This window comes from Meles meles, chromosome 6, assembly GCF_922984935.1.
Source record: "Meles meles chromosome 6, mMelMel3.1 paternal haplotype, whole genome shotgun sequence".
Lineage (NCBI taxonomy): Eukaryota > Metazoa > Chordata > Mammalia > Carnivora > Mustelidae > Meles > Meles meles.
The window spans coordinates 85,394,074-85,418,232 of NC_060071.1; the positions used below are offsets into that span (position 1 = coordinate 85,394,074).

Below are 24,159 nucleotides of genomic sequence, written 5' to 3' on the forward strand. Positions count from 1 at the left end.
ACATTTTAGGATTATTTGTTCCTTGAAAAAAATGGATGGTATTTTGATAGGCATTGCATTAAATGTGTAGATTGCTTTAGGTAGCATAGACATTTTCAGAATATTTGTTCTTCCAATCCATAAATATGGAATGTTTTTCCATTTCTTTGTATCTTCCTCAATTTCTTTGATGACAACTTTATAGTTTTCTGAGTACAGATTCTTTGCCTCTTTGGTTAAGTTTATTCCTAGGTATCTTATGGTTTTGGGTGCAATTGTAAATGGGATGACTCCTTGATTTCTCTTTCTTTTGTCTTATTGTTGGGGTATAGAAGTGCGACAGACTTCTGTGCAATAATTTTATATTCTGACACTTTCAGTATTTAGTATGTCAGCAACACTTTCAGTATTCAGTGAAGTTCCTATATGAGTTCTGGCAGTTTTGGAGTGAAGTCTTTGGGTTTTCCACATAAAGTATCATATCATTTGTAGACAGTGAGTTTGACTTTGATGATTCGGATGCCTTTAATTTCTTTCTTTTGATGATTCGGATGCCTTTAATTTCTTTCTTTCTTTCTTTTTTTTTTTTTTTTTGTCTGACTGCTGAGGCTAGGACTTCTAGTACTATGTTAAATTGTAGTGGTGATAGTGGACAGCCTTGCTGTGTTCCCGACCTTAGGGGAAAAGCTCTCCGTTTTTCTCCAATGAGAATGATATTTTCTGTGGAATTTTCATAGATGGCTTTGATGATATTGAGGTATGTCCCCTCCATCCCTACACTGTGAAGAGTTTTGATCAAGAAAGGATACTTGTTTCTTGAGAAAGGCTTGTATAGCTGTACTTTGTCAAATGCTTTTTCAGCATCTATTGAGAGTATCATATGGTTCTTGTTCTTTCTTTTATTAATGTATTGTATCACATTGATTGATTTGCAGATGTTGAACCAACCTTGCAGCCCAGGAATAAATACCACTTGGTCATGGTGAATAACCCTTTTAATGTACGTTGGGTCCTATTGCCTAGTATTTCGGTGAGAACTTTTGCATCCGTGCTCATCAAGGATATTGGTCTGTAATTCTCCTTTTTGATGGGGCCTTTGGTTTTGGGATCAAGGTAATGCTGGCCTCACAAAATGAGTTTGGAAGTTTTCTTTCCATTTCTATTTTTTGGAACAGCTTTGGGAGAATGGTATTAATTCTTCTTTAAATGTCTGGTAGAATTCCTCTGGGAAGCTGTCTGACCCTGGGCTCTTGTTTGTTGGGAGATTTTTTTTTTTCTAAAGCTTTTATTTATTTATTTGACAGAGAGAGATCACAAGCAGGCAGAGAGAGAGAGGAGGAAGCAGGCTCCCCGCTGAGCAGAAAACCCGATGCGGGGCTCGATCCCAGGACCCCGAGATCATGACCCAAGCCAAAGGCAGAGGCTTTAACCTACTGAGCCACCCAGGCGCCCAATGTTGGGAGATTTTTTGATGACTGCTTCAATCTCCTTACTGGTTATGGGTCTGTTCAGGCTTTTTATTTCTTGCTGGTTCAGTTTTGGTAGTTTTTGTCTCCAGGAGTGCATCCATTTCTTCCAGATTGCCAATTTGCTGTTGTATAGTTGCTCATAATATGTTCTTATAATTGTTGCATATTCTTTGGTGTTGGTTGTGATCTCTCCTTTTTCATTCATGATTTTATTAATTTGGGCCCTTTCTCTTTTCTTTTTGATAAGTCTGGCCAGGAGTTTATCAATCTTATTAATTCTTTCAAAGAATCAGCTCCTAGTTTCATTGTTCTACTGTTCTTTTGGTTTCTATTTAGTTGATTTCTGCTCTTTATTATTTCTCTTCTCCTGTTGGGTTTAGGCTTTATTTGCTGTTCTTTCTCCAGCTCCTTTAGGTGAAGGGTTAAGTTGTGTACTCAATACCTTTCTTGTTTCTTGAAAAAGGCTTGTATTGCTATAGACTTCTCTCTCAGGACTGCCTTTGCTGCAACCCAACGATTTTGAACAGTTGTGCTTTCATTTTCATTTGTTTCTATGAACTTTTTCAATTCTTCTTTAATTTCCTGGTCAGCCCATTCATTCTTCAGTAGGATGCTCTTTAGCATTTTGCTCTCAGTTTTCTTGGTTTTGCTCTTGGTAGCTTTTGTTCCCTGAACACTTTACATACAGCTTTGGAGGATGGGAATGAAAATGGTGGCCTCCCAATCCTCGGCCTCAGAGTTGCTGAGAGCTCGGGCCCCACTCTTCAGTGTGCCCTCAGAGAAAAGTAGTCAATCCCTCCCATCTCCCTGGTCTCCAGCTGCGCTCTGAGCTCACCCAGCCTGTGACTGAGTGTTTCTATCTCTAGTGCACGGCCCTGTTTGGAGTCTCCAAACCCAGCTGATTCCTGCAGCGTGCTCCTGCGCCTGTCCTCCCAGAGGAGGTAGGAGGGGGTCTCTCCAGATCTGCCACTTGTGGGGTCCCGGCTTGAAGAGCAGTGGTCCGACTGCACCTTGGATCATGGTTTAAGGTAATCCTGAGCTGAGAGCTCCCCCACTTGGCTCCATCTCTGCAGCTGGCTTCCCTCCTCTGATACCTGGGAGCTCTGCTGCACTCAGGCATCCCTGGTCTTCCTGTGACCCTGCAGGACCTGAGACCACACTGTCCCCACAAGTGCTCCACTCCGGCTTAGCCTCTGGAGTGACATCCCTCAGTGGAGGAGACTTCTAAAAGTTCCGATTTTATGCTCTGCTGCTCTACTGCTTGCTAGGAACTGGCACCTCCCCCCACTTTCTCTCTTCCTGTATATCGCCTTGGATTCACTTCTCCGCACGTCCTACCTTCCAGTAAGTGGTTGATTTTCTGTTCTTAGAATTGTTGCTCTTCTCTTTGATCTCCTCTTGAGTTTGTAGGTGTTCAGCATAGTTTGATAACTATCTAGCTGAACTCCTAGGACCTGATGATGTTTAGGTCTCCTACTCCTCTGCCATCTTGCTCCTCCTCCCTAAATCCCGAGATTCTAATACGGAAGTTTGGGATGGTCCTAAAAAAACACATTTTGTTAAAATATTAGGCTCCAGGTGAATCCTGTTTCGCTGGCACACTTTGAGACACTGCCTGAGGAGAAAAGATAAAGAATCTTTTTCTGCTTCTCCCAAGTCTTGTAAATTTAACCCTATTTTTCCAGAAGCTTGAAAATACCTAACTACTAGGCCTAGAGGTCTCTCTTCAGTCTTTGTATTACTGTTTTTCTTGAGTATGTGGAACTGACTTTGTCACTATATACATCTTGAAAATTATCTTCTGTTAATACTGCAATTTTTGGATTCTCTCTGCACTTCTGGTCTCTATAGTGTCCTCTGGCCTTTCATTTGTTTGCTCTTCCTTTATGTTTTCTCAAGATTCTGACTCTGGTCCTCTCTACAGTTCTCCCTGCATAATTTCAATCACTTCTTAGGAGTATGGACAACTTTCATTACAACTTCAGAAATTTAGACTTTGATCCATAGATAAAAGGTTATAAAAGTTCTGAATGATAATGTAACACTGTATGTTAACTATCCTGGGGTTAGAATAAATAATAAAGTTTCTGAACTGTGGAATATTATGGAGATAAGAATGTTCTAGGATCATTACCTTGGAGATCATCTGCAAAAAGGATTAGAGGTAGGAGTAATAGGATGAAGAGAGAATAATTAGGAGACTTAGCAAACATTTAAAGTCATCACTATGGGGTGATTTTGGAATGAAAATGTTACTTTTCTATAGATCTTTCCTTTCCGAAACCAGTATTATTTAAACAAATTAAAAGGTAAGACATTTCTATTTTTATTTAAATTTCAGTAAGGTAGGGAATGATTAAACTTAGTAAAAAATACATTTAAAGATTTTATTCATTTGAAAGCAAGAGAGAGAGCATGCCCGTGAATAGGAGGAGGGGCAGAGGAGAGGGAGAGGCAGAGAATCTCAGGTAGACTCCACAGAGCATGAGGACCCTGATGGGGGCTTGATCTCACAACCCTGAGACCATGATCTGGGCCAAAACTATGAGTTGCACACTTAACCCACTGAGCTATCCAGGTGCACTAACTATGTTTAAGTATAACAAGACAGGCCCTCTGCAATATTTTTTTTTATTATTATTTTTTTAAAGATTTTATTTATTTATTTGACAGAGAGAGCTCACAAGTAGACAGAGAGGCAGGCAGAGAGAGAGAAGGAAGCAGGCTCCCCGCTGAGCAGAGAGCCAGATGTGGGGCTCGATCCCAGGACCCTGGGATCATGACCTGAGCCGAAAGCAGAGGCTTTAACCCACTGAGCCACTCAGGTGCCCCGGCCCTCTGCAATATTAACCATGGACAGTAAAAATAGGACATGTCATTGTCTTAAAATACCACTATGAATTCTTATTCTCCAAAACAAGTGGCATAGGACTACACAGTATTTGATCTTTATACTTGATAAGTTGAGTTCTTTCATTATGGAGTCAATAAATCATCATTAATTCAGACGTGATTCATTAGTGGTGGGCCTTTTTAAATTTGAACTAATGAAGGAATGGTGTTTGATTTTACTTTGTATGACCACATTCACTGGTAATCTGTGTCTTACAGTATTTTCTGTAATTGAACCCCTGTTGTTTCTAAATGGGCAGGTAAAATAATACTTAGAAATGAAATTCTAATTGAGACATTCTAGAATCTTAGAAAAACAGGGCAGAAGGCACATAAATTAGGTACAACCCTGCTGCCACCTAACTCTGTAAGTAAACCAATTTATTATTGGTTGTCCTTTTTTAAGTGATCCACACTGGGAGATGCTAAGCTTTTACCAAGATCAATTTCAGTTTTTAACAATTCTCATTATAGGAAAAGTAGAAAGATGGATATTATTCCTCCCTATAATGTGATCCTGGGAAAATTATTTAAGCACTGTCTTACTTTCCACAGCACTATCCTCATTATATATTGGGAAGATAAAAGGAGGGATCTCTTGAAAGCTCTTTGAGCACTGTGGGCCAGAAGAGCTACGGAGAGCCAAGGTGTAGTTACTTACATATCCGCTATTTCTCCTGTCTTAACTCTCTTGTCCTAGCTTCCTTGGAAATGAAAGGTGGCCATCACTTTCTGCTCAATAACCCTTCATGTAGGTGAAATTGCTATTCTCCACAAGTACTGCAAGCAAATTTTTAAAAAAATTGCCTGAACTATAAAACAGTAATCTAGCGCTGTGAGTCAGCATTTCACCTAAGCACAAAATCAAAATGATTTAAAATAGGTAACACATAATCTTTTCGAAAGACATATACACCTCCTCAGAGAAGCTTTGAGAAAATTGGAGTTTGAAAGTTTATGAATAGTTTATTACATTTCAATAAGTGTATCATGAATCAATAAAGCAAAAGTTAAGGACAATGAGCTCATTACCAAGCCAGTTATTGATTCTCAAGTTCCAAAATAGAATAGTACAGGAAGGATACAGAGTAACAGGATTTTTGTGATAACAAAAATTTTAAGTATCTTAGGAGGACAGACCTAAAGAAATGACACAAAGGAATTTTTAGCAGCTACTTAAGATGTTTATCCAAGTTAATTTCTTCATCTTTTGATAATTAGAAATATGATTTGGTGTTTACTCTTCAAAATATCTTTTCAAATAAAGTCAGAGGAGTTTGCAAAAACTGAGTATTATCTTTTATTGATTCACTAATTCTTTCAGTTTCTTATACATGTTCCTCTCTTGTGAAAAATTTACCTTATTAGCTGTCTGTCTTATATCACTACCTCCATCAGCTCAGGTTGCCCTAACAAAATACCACAGAGTGGCTTGAAAAACAGAAATTTATTTTCTCAGCCTGGAGGCTGCAGGGTCAAGATCAAGGTGTCAACATGGTCAGTTTCTGATAAGGGTTCTCTTCCTAGCTTGGAAATAGCCCCCTTCTCACTGCATCCTTACATGGTGGTAGCAGAGACAGTGAGCCAGCAAGGTCTCTGGTGACCTTCTTCTTCTTCCTTTTTTTTTTTTTTTTTTAAGATTTTATTTATTTATTTGACAGACAGAAATCCCAAGTAGGCAGAGAGGCAGGCAGAGAGAGAGAGGAGGAAGCAGGCTCCCCACTGAGCCGAGAGCCCTATGCGGGGCTTGATCAAAGGACCCTGAGATCATGATCTGAGCTGAAGGCAGAGGCTTAACCCACTGAGCCACCCAGGCGCCCCTGGTGACTCTTCTTCTAATCCCATCACGAGGGACCCACACTTATGCTCTCATTAACCCTAATTACCTCCCAAAGTCCCAACTCCAAACACCACCAAGTTGGGGGATTTGAACATATGAATGGGGGCAGGGCACAAATATTCACTAACAGAAAAAACACTGGCTTGAAATCGTCAGATAAATAATATGAAAAAGAACAAGTCAGCTTGTTTCCAAATAATTGTAGTAGAAAGCTTCCCTTTTTCTTTTACTTCCTTTTATGACAAGCTATGTAAGAAAGGACTTCCTAAAAAATCAACATTAATTTCACAAAGCAGTAACTTTTAAAAACCAAGGACAGAAAATGAGACACACATTATTTAGGTAAAAAACTCAGAAATGCAAGTATTAATTAATTGGTATATTAAATAAAAACAATTTTTAATCTTCATACCTTGTTTTTGTATCGACTAAAGATTTTTTAAAAAGATTTTATTTGCTTGAGAGTGAGAGAAAAAGCAGAGAGACAGAGGGAGACACAGACTCCCTGCTGAGCAAAGCCTGATGTGGGACTCAATCCGAGGGCTCTGAGATCACAACCTGAGCTGAAGGCAGATGCTTAACCAAATGAGCCACCCAGGTGCTCCTCAACTAAAGATTCTTAAAATGATTTAAAGCACTTGGACGCCCTGGATATAATATAATGCACAATAACATTCCTAGATTACATTTTCACAGATATTATTAAAAGGAACAGTAAATAGCATATTGTTTTCACTCAGAATTTGGAAAACTAAAGGAGTAAAACAAAACTGACAAAACTGCAATTGGTTTGTGTGGGATTTTACCTAATTTTAATACAGTTATTTTGATTTCATACTTCATACATTTGAGGGTATAAGAATATAAGGGTATATAAGAATACAAGGGTATACTTTTCTTGATTGAACAAAATTCTTCATGCAAAAATACTTAAATACAGCTCTCTAAGAGCATTTCCACAATGACTATAAAGTGAATAGAAAGCACTTTTCAAGCTTTCAAGTGGAAGTGTATGGGAAAGTAGGACAAAAGGTGAGGCTGAGATTCAGAGTTTGGTGACTTGGCAAGGCAAGGTCATCCAATTAACAGGTTACAGGGGTATGGATGGCACCCAAATTTTCTTGTCTAAAAATGCTGCAGATTAGTGCATTCAAGAAGAGGAAGAAAATCTAATTATAGTTAAGATCATTTTATACCAGAAAACAACTGCAGAAACTAACTTTTAATTTTTCAAAACTCAATTAGGTGTGTGTATGGTCCGTTGGTATCCAGCTGTAACACCTGCCTGTTCCCGTAAGTACCATGTTCCACCACAACCCCAGCTTCAGCACACTTGCTGTTGGCAGCCAGTTCTTTCTCACACAGAGTCACAAATTGGGAATAAAGTTCTAAGCCTTCTTCTTTTCCAGAGTTAGAGTGATACTGCATGTTTCTTCCTTTTACTCTCCCCCCAAGGGTGGCTTGAGGGATGATCAGAACATTGCCAGGTAGATCCAATATAGACACATGCTTGCCATTTTCTGTTTCACTTAACTTCACATTTAACAGTGTATTAACTGGGTGGGGAATAAAGGGAAAACATCTTGAAGTGAGAAACAAACATGAAGAAAATGAATATTCATCCAGTCAGCAAATCTCATGTTTAAAATCTAGTTTGTTGGCTCATGCTTTTTACCTAAAATCTCTATTCAGATTTAAAGAACTGCTTCACTAAGCTAAATGATCTAAGCAAGAAAAATAAGGCGAGTTTCATGCAAAAAATGGCATGATATTTTAAATCTACTGGGCAGTCAAGATTTCCTAACAATAAGTTGATGAAGTAAAGGACTAAAAATTAACCATATACCAAAAACCTCAAAATATTGTTGCCCCAGGGGGATACATTAGAAGATTCTACCTCTTTGCTCCTTTTTATATTCCATAAGCAAACCTCATTGGAAAAAGGCCATGATGAATCCTCCTCACACCAAATTCTGCTTTACAACAAAGAATATTAAATAGAAATCTTAGAGTAACTTAATTGCCTAGAGTTCTAAGCTGAAACAAAGTTTCCAGGTTTATTCTGATTATAAACCAGGTAATTTTACAGTTTCATAATCTCAAAGGTACTATTTAACAAAGTCTAATCATATGACAAATGTGACCCAGGGAGAAGAGTAAAGGTGAAAGCAAACATCATCAGAAATTCACTGTTACAACCAAAAAAGTAAGTCAAAAGATACATTGGTATTATGTTCATATACACACAAGAAAAGATGGTGTTATTATTTTTATGGCACTTATGAAATTATTCTCATAACTAGTAAGAACTGTCAAAAAAGCCATAAATACCTACGTGTAGCTGAAGATTTACATCTCAACATTAGTCATTTTCAAGACAATAAACAAAAGAAACATCTACTATGAAGAGCCTACTATGAAGGTCTTCTTGGCTCTGTAAAGGGTATAAATACCTTCTGCTTATAAAGAATAAATCTCAGGGGTACCTAGGTGACTTGTTGGTGAAGCGTCCAACTCTTGATTTTGGCTCAGGTCAAGATCTCAGGGTGGTGAAATCAAGCCCCCTGTTGGGCTCCATGCACAGCATGGAGTCCGCTTGAGATTCTCTCTCTTCTCTTTCTTTGCCCCTCTCCATGCTTGCATACACATACACACTCTCTCTCTCAAATAAATAAAATCTTAAAAAAAAAAAAAAAAAAGGACTACTCCTCAGAGGACAACGATAAACTATAGAGATCTCACATTCCTACCAGTAAGTAAGCTTGAAAATGTATGCTTTCTAACAGGGCAGTCAATGGTTTCAAGTGCTGGAGGGTTTGTAGTAAATATTAGTAAGGACCCAGTATGGTTGCCCTACTCTACAAATCACGGAATTAATCTAGTAGAAACCTGTCAAGATGAACACCCAAGTGAATTTCTAAGATATGCATTAAGCACTATCAATTTCCAACTAATTTCTATTTTAAAATACCTCTAATTTTCTCTACGATGAATAGGACTTTGCTATATAGCCAGCAGTTGTTATTGATTGCTTCTAAGGAAACTGTAACTCTCCAGAGCACTTAGCTCCAAGGGAACTATCTACCCAGCTGTGCAGGCCTCAGGCTAGTGACACACTAAATAGACAATTTTGAAATAACAGGCGAGTGAGGTTAAGTACAATTTATTATACTTCCACACACCTCCCTCTACTGGCTATAACTGAGAATTCAATTAATGTTGTTAGTATACAAATAACAGTATGTAGAAATAAACATAATACAAATACAAATGTCAGGAAGTAGAATTAAAGTGAGAATGAATTAATGGCATGTTGGAAACTCAAAGATCTTAAGACAGGTTATCAATTAAGTATCTCTAATGATGTATATGGGAAGTTAAGCTTTGACAGGTCCCTGGATCTCAGTTCAATTATACTGAAGATGAACTGAGAAAGATTCTGCACATCTCTATGTTAGCCACATAACTTCAGACTTTATGGATATAACTGGTTATGTTCCCAAGGGGTACATGATTTGATTAGAAAGATATGAATTCATTTAATAAGTATGAGGTGAAGTTTAAGAGAATCCCATCACACTGGCTTACTTTGCCTGGAATAGAGGGAAGTACAAGCTAATGGTATCACTAATAGATGGTCTTTTTTTTGTTTATAACTTATACCAGCAGAATGGGATAGAATCACAGTTCTTTACTGAGAATCATAATATATACAGTTTTGTTTTAGACTGTCCACTAAAAGAGTTAAGGTGGACCTCCTAGTTCATCACAATCTTAATGTATGTATTCAAAGTGAACTTAGACACAGATGGAAACACACAGGATTTATTTAGTGTAACACAAAATGTAGTTTGGATTTGGTTGGTTAATTTCATTTTATTATGCCTAAGAGTCACTTAGAGTCTAAAACAACTTTAGGAGTCAGTCTTAAGTCACAATGATGAAAATTTTCTTCCTGTTTTCATAGATTTCTACTATACTTTTTATGGTCAATGAAGATTTAATTCAAGGCAAAATATTAACTTAGGAAAATGGATAGAATGTCCAATACCCAAGCAATAAGTTTTGGCAAATCATCCTCTGTAATGGGAGTCCTCATTTCATTTGCTCTCTTTTTTAAAGTAATCTCTATAACCAACATGGGGCTGAACTCATGATCTTGAGATCCAGAGTTGCATGCTCCACTGACTGAGCCAGTCAAGTGCCCCTCACTCTTTAAACCCTGTAAAGCTCCCTATTGTCTTCCAGAATCAAATTTCAAACCATTGTTATTGGCTTTCCACCCTTACCTGTCGTAGTCCTTTAAGTCTAGTTTTCATCCCCTGACAAAGTTGCCAAACATGTTTAATGTCTTGGTATACAATTAATTCTAGGAGTTTATAGTCTTTTGCCCCAGAGGTTCCTCACTGGGCTATTTACCTTAGAGTTCCACTACTTGAAGCTCTTCTAGGTTAACTTCTGCATGTTGCAACTACCCATTTGTATAATTTATATTTCTTATTAATGCAACTAATGGGTGCTGTCCTCTACTAATAAAAAGAATATAACCTGTCCCAACATTAGGGATAGCTTCATTAATTCAGGTATTTTTGTACATAATTATTTTATCAAATACTATCTAGTACTTGATGTGATGTATCTGAAACTATGCGATTATCACAATGTGCAGTGCTATGGACTATCAGGGACAGTGGAGAACTGCAGGCAGGTAAATTAGTGTTCAGAGGTAAGTGAACATTGACCCTGCTTTTCTATCCCTGGAGGAGGTATGGCTGGAAGACACAGCTTTGTTCAAGATCGGGAGAACCTTATGTTTACATACACTTCTTATTAAAAAAAGATGCATAACTAGTTAGTTAAAATGTTTCCATAATAACGAAGTAAGATTTAGCTGTCCAGATTTGATGGGACCCACATCTTGCACATAACATGTCCCCTACACGCTCCTATCAGGGATTGTGGGAGACAAGGAAACTATATTAAGAAATGAAGCATCTGCTTTCTTCCTATGTGGCCACCCTGCATCTAACCAGTTTCTGTTAGAAACATAGCTGAATCTCAGGTGTGTTGTCTGTATGTGCATGTGTGTGTGTACACTCTTCTAAACCAATCTATAAGCCCCGTGAAATGTGCAGATGTTTTGAAAGAATTCCACCATACTTGCTTACTTTTAAACTTTAGAAAAGGCAAAAATAGCTAAAGCCAACAACCGTAGTAGAGTTAATTCATTCAAAATTTACCAGTACAACTTAAGATTGTGGTTTATCTATCTATTTTCTGGCTCATCTATCTGTTGCTATTCATTTTTAACTTTTAAAAAGCAAACATCAAATACATACCCATTTTGGGAAGAAGTTCTTTATTAGCTCCTTTGAAAAAACACACGTAGATTACTAATCCTCTCTGAACCTATGAGAAATCACCAGAGAAAACTCAGATTAGAAAAAACAACATAGAGGGGCGCCTGGGTGGCTCAGTGGATTAGGCCGCTGCCTTCGGCTCAGGTCGTGATCTCGGGGTCCTGGGATCGAGCCCCGCATCGGGCTCTCTGCTCCACAGGGAGCCTGCTTCCTCCTCTCTCTCTGCCTGCCTCTCTGCCTGCTTGTGATCTCTCTCTCCGTCAAATAAATAAATAAAATCTTTAAAAAAAAAAAGAAAAAACAACATAGAGATATAGAGGTAAATGAATAAAACGATGAAACTGTTAAATGGAGATTAAACCCAAAAGAAGAGAAATATATTTTTATAACAGATTTAATTTCTTAAATATGTGAGAAAACAAAGTCTTTTCTAGTATTTAATCACCTCAATTATCATTTCTTGCAAAAATTAAGATAAAACCAAGAGCAGGGGCAGCTGGGTGGCTCAGTGGGTTAAGCCGCTGCCTTTGGCTCAGGTCATGATCTCAGGGTCCTGGGATCGAGCCCTGCATTGGGCTCTTTGCTCAGTGGGGAGCCTGCTTCCCTCTCTCTCTCTGCCTGCCTCTCTGCCTACTTGTGATCTTTCTCTGTCAAATAAATAAAATCTTAAAAAAAAAAAGATATAACCAAGAGCAGTGAAGACCACAAGTTGTTCACTCAAACATTTATTTCTAATTAAAGTCATTTTTGAACCAGCCTCCTCTCCCTTAAGTAAGCTGACATTCGGAAATGCTTAGTTTGCAGAGTTCCATTTATTCAACACCAAATGAATTCACATTATATAAGATATGGGTGATGTATAAGCAATAGCATGACTCATGTCTTTTGACATCATTACTCTTTATTCCTCCAAATCTATTTACTTGCAAGTTATAAAACTAAGAGTCTGACTCTACTGCCCAATTATTTTTTGTTATTCTCAATGTTTCAAATCAACATAGTGATTAAGGTTTGCATTTATGATATTAAGTTCTACATCATGAGGTTGCCTGTTATCAGGAATGTAAGCTTTTTTGGCTTTTTTTTTTTTTTTTTCCTTGAGAGTGCACTAAGGGGAGGAGGCAGAGAATCCCAGGCAGGCTCCACCTTCAGCACAGAGTCAACCTAAGTGGGGCTTGATCCCATGACTGAGATCATGACCTGAGTTAAAACTGAGTTGGGACGCCCAAATGGCTGAACCATCCAGGTGCCTCAGGAATGTAAGATTTTAAATATAATGACTTGGATATTTCTTTATTAGCTATTGCAAGATATATAGGGAAAAGAGAGAAATGATAAATGACTCTGATTTTGCCACCGAATCATTGAATTCTTATTTTGTAGATTAACCTGGTTGAGTACAAGAGCTATTATAAAGATTAAATGAATTAATATTTGTAACATGCTTAAAACAGTACCTAGTACTGTTTTACAGTTCATAGTAAAGAGCTATATAAGTGCTTATTAAATTAGTATGTAAAAATAAATTTAAGGGCTAAAGCACAATTTATTTTACATTTTAATTCCCAAAGCACTTTACTGACATGATAGGGACTCAATTTATCTGTTGTTTGCATTTAAGACCAACTGTATCTCATAGGCTCTATGTGTTATCTAAATATGTCTTCTATATAAACTTAAGAGCAGTTTTGCACTCACAGTTGATTTACCGGAAAACAAATAACTTTTTAAGAAGTGCAAATGTGCTTCTGGAGTAAGCAAAGGTCTCCAAAGCACACCCATAGTATGGAGCTGGCAGGATGAATGATACAGATATTTGCACCACTGTCACAGGCCACTCCACTGGGACTGTTTTAGTACCAGCCCAAATCTCAAGCACATTCAGTCAAAACCTCAGGCATATTTGTATTTGGACACTTGCAATGTCAGAATTAACTATCTAATGATAAGCAGAAATAGACACCTGTTCTTTCCACTCACCATACTTCCTCCTCAGTAAGGTATTTTCTTTTAGTTTATTCCAATAATAGATCTTAAGTTGTGACCTACAAATTCCCCTCTTCAAGTCAGAACCACTTTTCTTGTAACATCATTTGGTAGAAAACATTTTACATATATACGAAATAACATATAATTCCCACCATAGTTTTTTTTTTTTTAAAGATTTATTTATTTATTTTAGGAGCAGAGACAAAGAGCAAGCACATGCATTAGCACGGGGAGGGGTAGAGGGAGAGAATCTTCAAGCAGAATCCCTGCTGCAGGCAGAGTCCAATACCCAGCTGGATCCCAGGACTCATGAGATCATGACCTCAACTGAAACCAAGAGTCAGACGCTTAACCAACTAAGCTACTCAGGCACCCCTCTCACTGCAATTTTTAAAAAGTTCACCTTCGGAAAGAAAAACAGTCTGTGACAGCCAAGGTCTAAAGGAATAAAACTGAGACCCAAGTAACCTTCAAATCTTTTGACAAAACAGTATTTCCCTTAGAAAAAACTATAACTTAGAATTGGGAAGAGCATGTCTGAGGAAGAAGAAAAAATGTACTTTCTCACTAATCGTCAGCTCTTTATATTAATTTAGATACTGTGGGAGTGAAAGGGAAAACTTTAGAATAGCTTTTAAAGTTTACCAACACAAACTGATAGTTTGGAAGGCTGCAATAAAATACCTGATTTTGCATAAGGAACTGTGGCATGAAGAATATAAAAAGATTTAAAAAATGGAAGAAATCTAAATGATTACTAGTTTGGAATTTATAGTCCCAAGAGTTAACTATAAAAATAGGCAATTCTTTGGATAGGATGACAAATTCCACAGTAGGGAGAGAAATCAAGACCTCAAAAAGGGGGGAGGGGTTCATAACAAAAACAAACATGAATTTCTGAGAAAGAAATGGGTAGCAGGAGATATAGGAATACTTATGTTTATAAATATTTCTAAATTAGCAGAGAGTAATAGATTCTGATTTAAGAATAACCACCCACATATCATAGTTTATAGATAATATTTAACATAATGACTAGGGTTGTGTTAAGGAATGCTAGCTCTGGGACCGAATCCAGCAGATGAGTGAAGATGCTGCTTCTACATTAAGTTTTCGAGTAGCTCCAAAAGCCTTAATTATCAACTAATTTTTCCTTCATTTTAACTTACTCCAAAAATAGGTCAGGGGCGTTAAAGAACATTGTTTTTGCAAAAATTTGGGGCTGGCTCTCTTTAAAGAACAAATCCTAAAGTAGAAGGAAATCCTATCTCTGCAAAGGTTTTAAACTCTCCTGAGGAATGGTGTTCAACAACAACGCAACATTCTAATAAAAGTTGTAGTCTTTGTTTCTAGTTGCAAATACGTACAATTTTTAAGTTTCATGGAAAAAGGTTTCATGGGAAGTCTCATTTCTGTGCCTAGCGGCAGGCTACCTAAAAGAGAATTCCACGGGATCTGGAGCACAGGTCGGAACAGGTCTTGAACGTGTACAACTAATCTAATCTACATGGTCGAACCAGATCAGCACTAAGGCGTGTAAAGGCCCTCGCTCGTCTGAAGCAAGAGATCTGGGACGGTCAGGCCTCAGGTCCACCGAGCGCAGGTAAGCAGAAGGTGAGAGAAAGTTCAAATTCCCGCGGTCCTAAGCAGGGAACACACTCTTCCGCCTGCGGAAGAGGTTTGACGAAGAAGGGCTGGGGCCGGCTGTGCCGTACTGCGCAGACGAGCCGAGCAAGTAGGCCTCTGCGGGAGGAGGTCCGCGGGCCGAGCGGAAGTTCGCACCGCCCACAGCACGTGTCGGCGCCACGCACCGTCAGCGCGGAAAGAGACGTGGGGGGAGTGTCGAATTACCAAAAGAACGCGGGAAGGCCCGCCCCTGCACGCAGCACCGGGAGTGGCGGGGCTGACGTTACCTCCACCCACTGGCTCTCCGCGTCTTCCTCGGCTGGGCGTACTTGGAGCCTGGCGTGCAAGCACTGCTGCAATAGCGCCCGGGCCTGAGGTATCCGGCAGCTCTCTGCCATGGTTCGAACCCGCGTGGCAACCCGATACGTTCGAGGATCACGCCGCGCAGGCTCCGCCTCCAGCGCGCCGGGAGGACGTGGCGGATCGTGGCGGCGGGACGTTCTAATGGCGCGTGGCACCACCCCTAGGTGGGCGGGGCCGCTGCCTGGCTCCAGGGTGACCCGGATGTGTGGTCTTCAAAGACAATACACTTAACTCCTACCCTGAAATTATCAAAATTTGCCAAAAGCGCTAAGCGGTAAAGCATATACTTTCAGCAGGTGGGAAGACTCGTTGGATCTCTTTCCTACACACCATTTAAAGAAAGAGATTTCAGATTAGAAAGCTTAAGTTTCCAGACGTTGAGAAATTTTAAATTTTAAGTCTTTATTATGCCCGTTATGAAGGTAGGTAAATAGAACGAATCAATTGAACCACAAAACAAGCAGAAATGGAACTAAAAGGTATAAATCTTAAAAAAATTTCCTTACTCCAATCAATAAAACAAGATATCTCCTCTATCAGGAATACTAGAAACCATTCTGATGCTGTAGTTTTGGAAAGATCTTGATATGCTATGTGAATACACACTTGGAGTGAAGTTCTTTAAAGAATATCCTGGCTAAAAATATTCGTATCCAAGAAAGTGTGTCATTGTTGATAAAATTTTTATCGTGCTGCTAACACAAAAATAAAACAACATGTTCTGATGAACATAATGATGCTAAATTTTGTGGAGTTTCCCGTAAGTAGATATTAGAATGTAAATAAAATTAGACAAAGCCTTGATCTTCTTTCCCACACAACCTATTCCTTGAACATGCATCAGATTAGCATTATTTTTCTATGGGCTTGGAGGGTTTAGATGAGGAATAATAGTGCTACCATGATTGCATTACTCAGGTCATTGATTTGGGCTCAGTTGACACAATATGCCTATACACTCGGGTGTGTTGTTTTAGAAGATGACATCACTGACAGTGTTGTTATCCATATAAACTAGTGTGACTGAAGAAAATAATCCATGCATATTCAAACGTCCTTTCTACACAAAATTGAAGCTGCCTGGTTGCTGGTTATCTTGCAGGCTGCTTTATATTTTTTGTAAAAACCAAAAAGCAAAATCTCACATTATCTCTGATTGCTGCATTGCAGCGTGTTCTGCATTTGTTGACATTTGTCTACAAAGTACAGACAAGCTGCATTGTTTGTGTCTTTATGTCATTATAAATATTGAATCTCTTTTCTCTTCACTCCCGGACTTAAGTTTTACAGGGCTATAAGGAACTTTGACATAAAGGCCTTTAGCCTTCACCCAGGGTAAGAGAGGCCCTATCCATTTGTATATGAGTACAGAAGACAGTAAGTTCTCTTGAAAATAGAATATATGGTTCCCAAAGATCTTTCCACGGTGAAGGAACTTTAGCAAATTGGGCAATCCTTCCTGTGAATAGGTGGAGTCTGGTTGGTAATTGCTTCTCTCAAAAGTCACCAGTTGCGTTAAATCTTTCTGTTAGGTGAGAATGTCTTGGACGCTACTTCAGGTAGTAATAGGTTGGGACTCACTTATTCTTTCCTTCCACCTGCAGAAGGCACTAAGGTATTCTTCCTGTATTTCATTTTTTGACCTAATCTGTTTCCACAAAGAATTTCAGAAGGGAAGACATACATGCAATAAAACAGTAAAATGTGAATAAACATAAAGCACTAGGAGTAAGAAAATAGAATTTTATCAGTAAGTCCCAGTGGGAGAAATTGGAAACAAATAGATAACCAATGGTTCTTGCCTGGAGTGCTGAGATGATGAGTATGCAGCAGTCTTCACAGATATCTCACTTTTGGTTATTAAACAGTTATCCCCGGGGGCGCCTGGGTGGCTCAGTCGTCTACCTTTGGCTCAGGTCATGATCCCAGGATCCTGGGATCGAGCCCCGCATCTTGCTCCCTGTTCACTGAGAAGCCTGCCTCTCTTTCTCTCACCCCCACTGCTTGTGTTCCCTCTCTCCTTCTCTCTGTCAAATAAATAAATAAAATCTTAAACAAAACAAAACCAAAACTCCTTAAAAAAAAAAAAACAACAGTTGCATCCATTGTCAATCAATCAATAAGAGTCTATAAAGTAACCAGGAGCATTTATTTTGGGGACTTAGGGATTACAATCCTGTACCCACAATCCTCGACTGAAATTGAAAGTGTGTTCAGAATTGAAAGCGCAAAGTGCAGACATATAAAGGTAAAGCCCGGGAGGTTATATGACTTTCTTCAATTGAATTGTGATTGGTGCTGACAGAGTTAAACTGACTAATAAACAATGAGCTATTTAGCTGAGAGAGGTTACATTATCTCTATTTCAGTCCAAAGTAGAAGGATGTGTTCTGGAAGGTGGTGGAGGTGCAAGTGACAAAAATCTAAAATCCAGGGTGTTCCAAAAATTGAAACAGAGGTCCATACGCCTTCTTCCATACTCCCCTGATCCTATTTTCGAATGGCTCTCTTAACAATGTTTACTTCACTTTGGAATTTTTTTTCATACCATCATATATAATGCTGAGGTGGTACATATCATACAGTTTCCTTCAATTTAAAAGTAAAAGGTGAGGGGGTGCCTGGGTGGCTCTGTGGGTTAAGCCTCTGCCTTCAGCTCAGGTCATGATCTCAGGGTCCTGGGATCGAGCCCCACATTAGGCTCTCTGCTCAGCAAGGAGCCTTCTTCCCTCTTTCTCTCTGCCTGCCTCTCTGCCTCCTTGTGATCTCTCTCTGTCAAATAAATAAATAAAATCTTAAAAAAGTAGAAAAGGTGAGAGACAATTGGGTGGCTCGGTTGGTTAAGCATCTACCTTAGGCTCAGATCATGACCCTGGGGTCCTGGGACCAAGCTCTTAAAAAAAAAAAAAAAAGGAAGTAAAAGGTGAAGTGCATCATTAAGTTCGTTCTATGGGAGGCTGGTGTTCAGGAGCATGAGAGTATGTAAGAAATCACTGTCTGAGCCGGAACAGTTTTTGAACAGTTGTAGTGCTACAGATCATAGGGCTAGTAGGTTATGCAGGAATGAGGCCCTCTGAGATGGTACAGTGATTGATTTAGAGTTTTTGTGGGTTTTTTTTTAAAGATTTTATTTATTTATTTGACAGAGAGAGAAAGGGAGAGAGCACAAGCAGGGGGAGTGGCAGGCAGAGGGAGAGGGAGAAGCAGGCTTCCTGCTGAACAGAGAGCCGGATGTGGGGCTTGATCAAAGAACCCTGGGATCATGACCTGAGCCAAAGGCAGACGCTTAACCAACTGAGCCACCTAGGGCCCCAAGATAGATGTTTTAATCTTATAGAGATTGGAAGAAATCTAAGCCCCCCACTTGAAAACTCTGAGATTTATTTTTTTTTTCGGTGGTTAGCGAGGTGATCAGGTTCTGAGAAATTAGTTCACAATAACTATAATGCACACAAATTGGGGTAGAACCAGAATGCTATTTTATTCATTTACAATAAGAAATATTGCTGTGACACAGAGTGGAAATTCTCACATATGGCATGATCAACACCTTTGCCCTTGCGTTCAAGCATGTATACTACGTCATGTTCAAAAGTCTCCTAACTAATTTCTTATGAGAGATAGTCACTCTTCTACCAGAGCACGGGAAACTGAGGTTGGAGAGACCCTTGTGGATTCTGGCTTTAAGATACTTGGCCGCATGCATTAAGACTGTGAGGAAAGAGGAAGCAAACATATTTAAATAAGAGCCTGAAACAAAAAGTCCAAAGGTAAATTCTCCAACCTGCAGGTCTGTATTTTGTCAGGAAGCCTCTTCTTACACAGGCAGAAACTGAGGCCAGGAATGTTAATCCAGTCAAAGCCCCTCTGTGTGGAAATCCGAGGCCTGGGAAAATGACAGTTCCCCATCTAAGAGCTGAGTCTATCTTTTAACATGAATAGTTTGTACAACCAGGTAAAGGATGGGATTTGGAACTTGATATTGATTGTTCTATTATTCAATTTGTTTTTTAAAATTATTTTGTTACCACACCATTTGCTGGTGGGTTGCCTAGGCAACTTGATCTTGCAAGTGCTTTTAACTCTAAGGCAGTGATGGATATCTGGCAGTCTGTAGATTTTCCCTCTGGTAGGCTGATAAATTACCTTGATTTTGGGGTTATTTTTCAGTCCACAGTGTTGTGATACCTTAGCAAAGCATTGCATAACCCTTTGATTATTTGTATAGTTGTGTTAGCCATTTTGTCAAGTCAGGCCAGCTGTTGTAAGGGCTTTTTTTTTTTAATTTGAAGATTTATACATTTACTTTAGAGAGGGGGGAGGGGCAGAGAGAGAGGTAGAGGGAAACTCAAGCCAACTCCACACTGAGCAAGGAGCCCCATGCGGCACTTAATCTCAGGACCTTGAGCTCACGACCTGAGCTGAAACCAAGAGTCAGATGCTTAACCAACTGTGCCATCCAGGCACCCCCGTTTTATACTTTATGTTTTATAATTTGGACACCTGCATCCTTTGTAGGAAAAACAACAACAAACCAAAACCATGGAAGATTTTGAACAGACAGAAGAGATTTCTAGATATCCTTTTAAGATAATGCTGGAGCCTCTGGAGATACCTTTGGACCTAAGGGGCTATTTAGGATTTGTCTTGACGAGGCTGTCTTATAACTCTTTAGAGATAGAAGTTAACTTGTTGAACACAAATTGTAAGCAAATCGTTCCTGTCCATAAAAATGTAAAATTTAATTATTACTCTGTGAATGCTGCCTGATTTTGACCATTTTGCATCCCTTTGTAAGTTCATTTCAGCATTCCTTTCCCAACCATACATGTGTAGCACCTTAAGTTTTCTCTGACTTTTGAAAATAAATTTTAAATGTCATAGTAGATTTAGATTTGTAGTAAAGATGCAAAAATAGTATAGAGTTCTTATATACCCCTCACCCAATTCCCCCTTTTATTCATATCTCAAATTACTATGGTATGTTTGTCACAACTAAGAAAACAGTGCTGGTATGTTAATTAAACTCTATCCTTTTTTCAGATTTCTTTAGTTTTTCCACTAAATCCTTTTTCTGGAATCCATCCAGGATACCACATTACATTTAGTTACATGTTTCCTCAGGCTGTGGCTGTTTCTCAGATTTTTCTTGTTTTTGATGACCTTGGCAGTTTTGGAAAACCCTGGTCAGCTACATTGTAGGATGTCCCTCCTTCTATGGAAATTTGGTATTTCCTCATGACTAGACCACGGTTATGGTTTTTGAAGGAGGATCACAGAGGTGAAGTGCCATTCTTATTATGTCATATCAAGGGTACATGTTGACAACATGTCTTCTTTGCTGATGATATTAACCTTGATTAACTGGAATAAAGTTAAACCTTCCTTCCCCTTCCAAAATATACTCTTTGGAAACAAATTCTTTAACACAACCCATACTCAAGGGGTGTCACTATACACGTTTTTAAGTGGGGGGTATCAGCATAAATTATTTGAAATTCTTCATACAGGAGATTTGAGCCCTCTTTTGAGCCTTACCGGTTTTTTCCTTATTGAGTTAAATAATAATGAAATAAAAATCTTTGACACATGTCGATTTTATATTTGTATGAGAGTTGCAAATTTATTCTTTTAAAACTTGTCCTCTCATATTCCCCTCCCAAAAAATGTTGTGGAAATCATCTTTTATATAGTTCTTTGACATCCATGAGTAAATGTCATATGCATTATTTTGAAAAGAAGATACAGAAGATTATTTATAGTAAAAGAAAAAAACAAGCTTTTTAAAATTAAAAATATACTTTTTTAAAATCACACTGTCAGTCAGAGTCGCATCAGGAATCAAATACATTCTAAAGAGGATAACGTGGGAAAGTATTATTTACAAACAGACTATTTGCAAAGGTGTGGGTGTAGAGGAACCACAGGGGTAGTGTAGTAACCCAGGGCATGGTAGCAGCTGATGTTTGTTACCCATTCCCTGGCCTGACGGGAGAAAGGGAGGGAGTCTGGAATTAAGAGGTAGAGACTTACACAGACCCTTAAGAGAAGGAGTTGACTTTCTTCCAAGAATCTCAGCCAACTCCAGTTGACCCTTTTGGAGACAGGGAAATAAATACCTGACCCCATTTTCCATCTTCCTTGCATTGCCTGCCAGAGGTCCCCATTGGCAAACCTCTACCAGAAGCTAAAAAGCAGGAGACCTGTTGCTGGCCCAGGCTCTGGGGTAGAGGATAGGGTAGAGAATGCTTGAATGTGGATCTGGAAGGAAGCAAAAGGTTCCAAACTCACTGACTGAGGAAGATGTTTTAAAGGCCACAATGGGGACTCTTTTGTCCTCTTTTTGTTGGAAGATGACAGCTAGGGAGACAGAGATAGCTGAGTTAACATTTCTAATGGAGCTCCTTAATTTCTCTTTGAAGAGTTGAGAGAAGTGAAGTTAGACTTTGTGAATTATCAATGTGAGATGAGCCAAGGTCCTTGCATTACAGCTCCTCCCACCTCCACTGCCACCACTGTCCCTTTTTTCCAAGTCATTGGAGGTATGGCTAAGACCTCAGGGAAGAAAATTTTTTTTAAAGGTTATTTATTTATTTATTTGACAGACAGAGATCACAAGTAGGCAGAGAGGCAGGCAGAGAGAGAGGAAGGGAAGCAGGCTCCCTGCTGAGCAGAGAGCCTGATATGGGGCTCCATCCCAGGACCCCGGGATCATAACCTGAGTTGAAGGCAGAGGCTTAACCCACTGAGCCACCCAGGCGCTCCCAGGGAAGAAATTTTGCTGGGATTCTTGCCTTGGTGAAAAAGCCATCTACACAGCCCAACTTTCATGGCAGAAAGAGATGGAGCTGCTGCTTCCAAGGGGTCTTACAGAATTGGATAAGAGGTATGTTATAGGAGACCATTAAAGACCCATTCCTTAAAGCTCTTCTGGAATCCTTTGCTCCTTGAGGGAAGGAACTTGGAATCAGATCTGATTTGATATAGAAAAAAATAATGAACCATGTTTACTGTTTCTGAGTATTGTAACTAAATAAAGTTGATACTGGCTCCTACAGGAAGTAAATAATAATAGAAATTTCCACAAAGGATTGTTCATATATACCTAAATCTTCAATTGCATTTGCTTGAGATGGAAGAGCGAAAGCTAGTGTTCTCAGAGGCAGCTCCCTGTTTGTCTGTTCCTTTTGACAAGTGAAAGAAATACTATAGATTCTTAGTTTGCTTAAGGAAGAACATTCTAAAAACCTCACAAATAGAATTCTAACTCCAGAATTAATTTATAGGTGCATGCATGTATTTATCCAATTGTTTATAAGCATTTATCTATCACGTTAGATACCAAGTTAGGTGCTGGAAATACAGGAGGAATTAGATGAAGGTTTTACTCTCAGGGAACTCAATATTTAGTAAAGTGACAAGGAAAATGATGGGGGAGCATTAGAAAAACCGTTTCTCTTTCTACCAGTGTGTTCTTTCCCTCCTGATAGGGGAAAGACAGGACTTGGAAGGAAGACCACCTCTTGGAAACCTTGAGTTAAATTAAATTGGGGTGACTGGCCTTAACTGGAAGGAAGGTAAGGTCTTCGACCCAAACAATTTGGCATAAACTGGATTTTCTGGGCCATATCACAACTAGGCAACTTTTTTCTTAGTCACCAACTGACTCTCTCTTCAGAATACCTTTCCCTATACAGGAATTATGCGAACTTCACTGTCTCGAAAGTATACTCCAGGGGCACCTGGGTGGCTCAGTGGCTTAAAGCCTCTGCCTTCGGCTCAGGTCATGATCCCAGGGTTCTGGGATCGAGCCCCGCATCGGGCTCTCTGCTCCGCGGGGAGCCTGCTTTCTCCTCTCTCTGCCTGCCTCTCTGCCTAGTTGTGATTTCTCTCTGTCAAATAAATAAAATATTAAGAAAAAAAAAGTTAAAAAAAAAAGAGAAAGTATACTCCAGGCTTGACCTCCAGCTCAGAAGTTTTCCTGCCTTTATGCCACAATCCAAAGTCTAATACTCTTTTTTTTTTAAATACTGTATTTATTTATTTGAGAGAGAGAGAGAGAGAGTTGTACTCAGGGAGGGGGAGGTGAGAGGGGACAGAGAGAGAAGCAGGCTTCCCACTGACCAAGGAGCCCAATGTGGGGGATGCGGGATATGGGGCTCCATCCCAGGATCCTGGGATCATGACCTGAGCTGAAGATAGAGATTTAACTGACTGAGACACCCAGCTGGCCCCCAAAGTCTAATGTTCTAAGTACTGTGTTTAGGTGCACTCTGCTGGGTGTGAAGCTGATTAAACTAATTTCCATTTACTTGTGAATGAAATGTAAGCTTCTTAAAAGGTATATTTGCATTTTAATGGCAGTCCCTTAACACAAATTAATCTCTAATTAGTAGAATGTGTGAGAGTTACTTTTTTTGTGGGAAGAAGGTGGTGGAATTACTCCTTAATTCTCCAAGTTTTAAAGAGCTGCTACTCTCAGAGCCTTTGGATTCTCACCTCCCAGACACCACTCAGCAAGATGCAATTTTGTTTCTCTTCCTGAAGCTAATCATTTTGAAGAGCTTTTTTGGTTAATTTCAATGGCCACCATCATCTTTTGAATAGCCTTTTTATTTGGGGAAATTGCTACATTATGAGC

The 24,159-nt window shown here is 39.2% G+C and overlaps 1 protein-coding gene across 1 annotated transcript; it reads right to left on the reverse strand.

The window, feature by feature from the left end:
* Positions 1–6,748: 6,748 nt before the first annotated feature.
* Positions 6,749–15,638, reverse strand: DTD2 (D-aminoacyl-tRNA deacylase 2). Its single transcript, XM_046008908.1, has 3 exons — positions 15,443–15,638; positions 11,520–11,589; positions 6,749–7,736 (listed from the first exon to the last, which is right to left on the reverse strand). Exons 1-3 carry the CDS (start codon positions 15,551–15,553, stop codon positions 7,411–7,413), a joined length of 507 nt encoding a protein of 168 aa, XP_045864864.1. The 5' UTR covers positions 15,554–15,638; the 3' UTR covers positions 6,749–7,410.
* Positions 15,639–24,159: the final 8,521 nt, after the last annotated feature.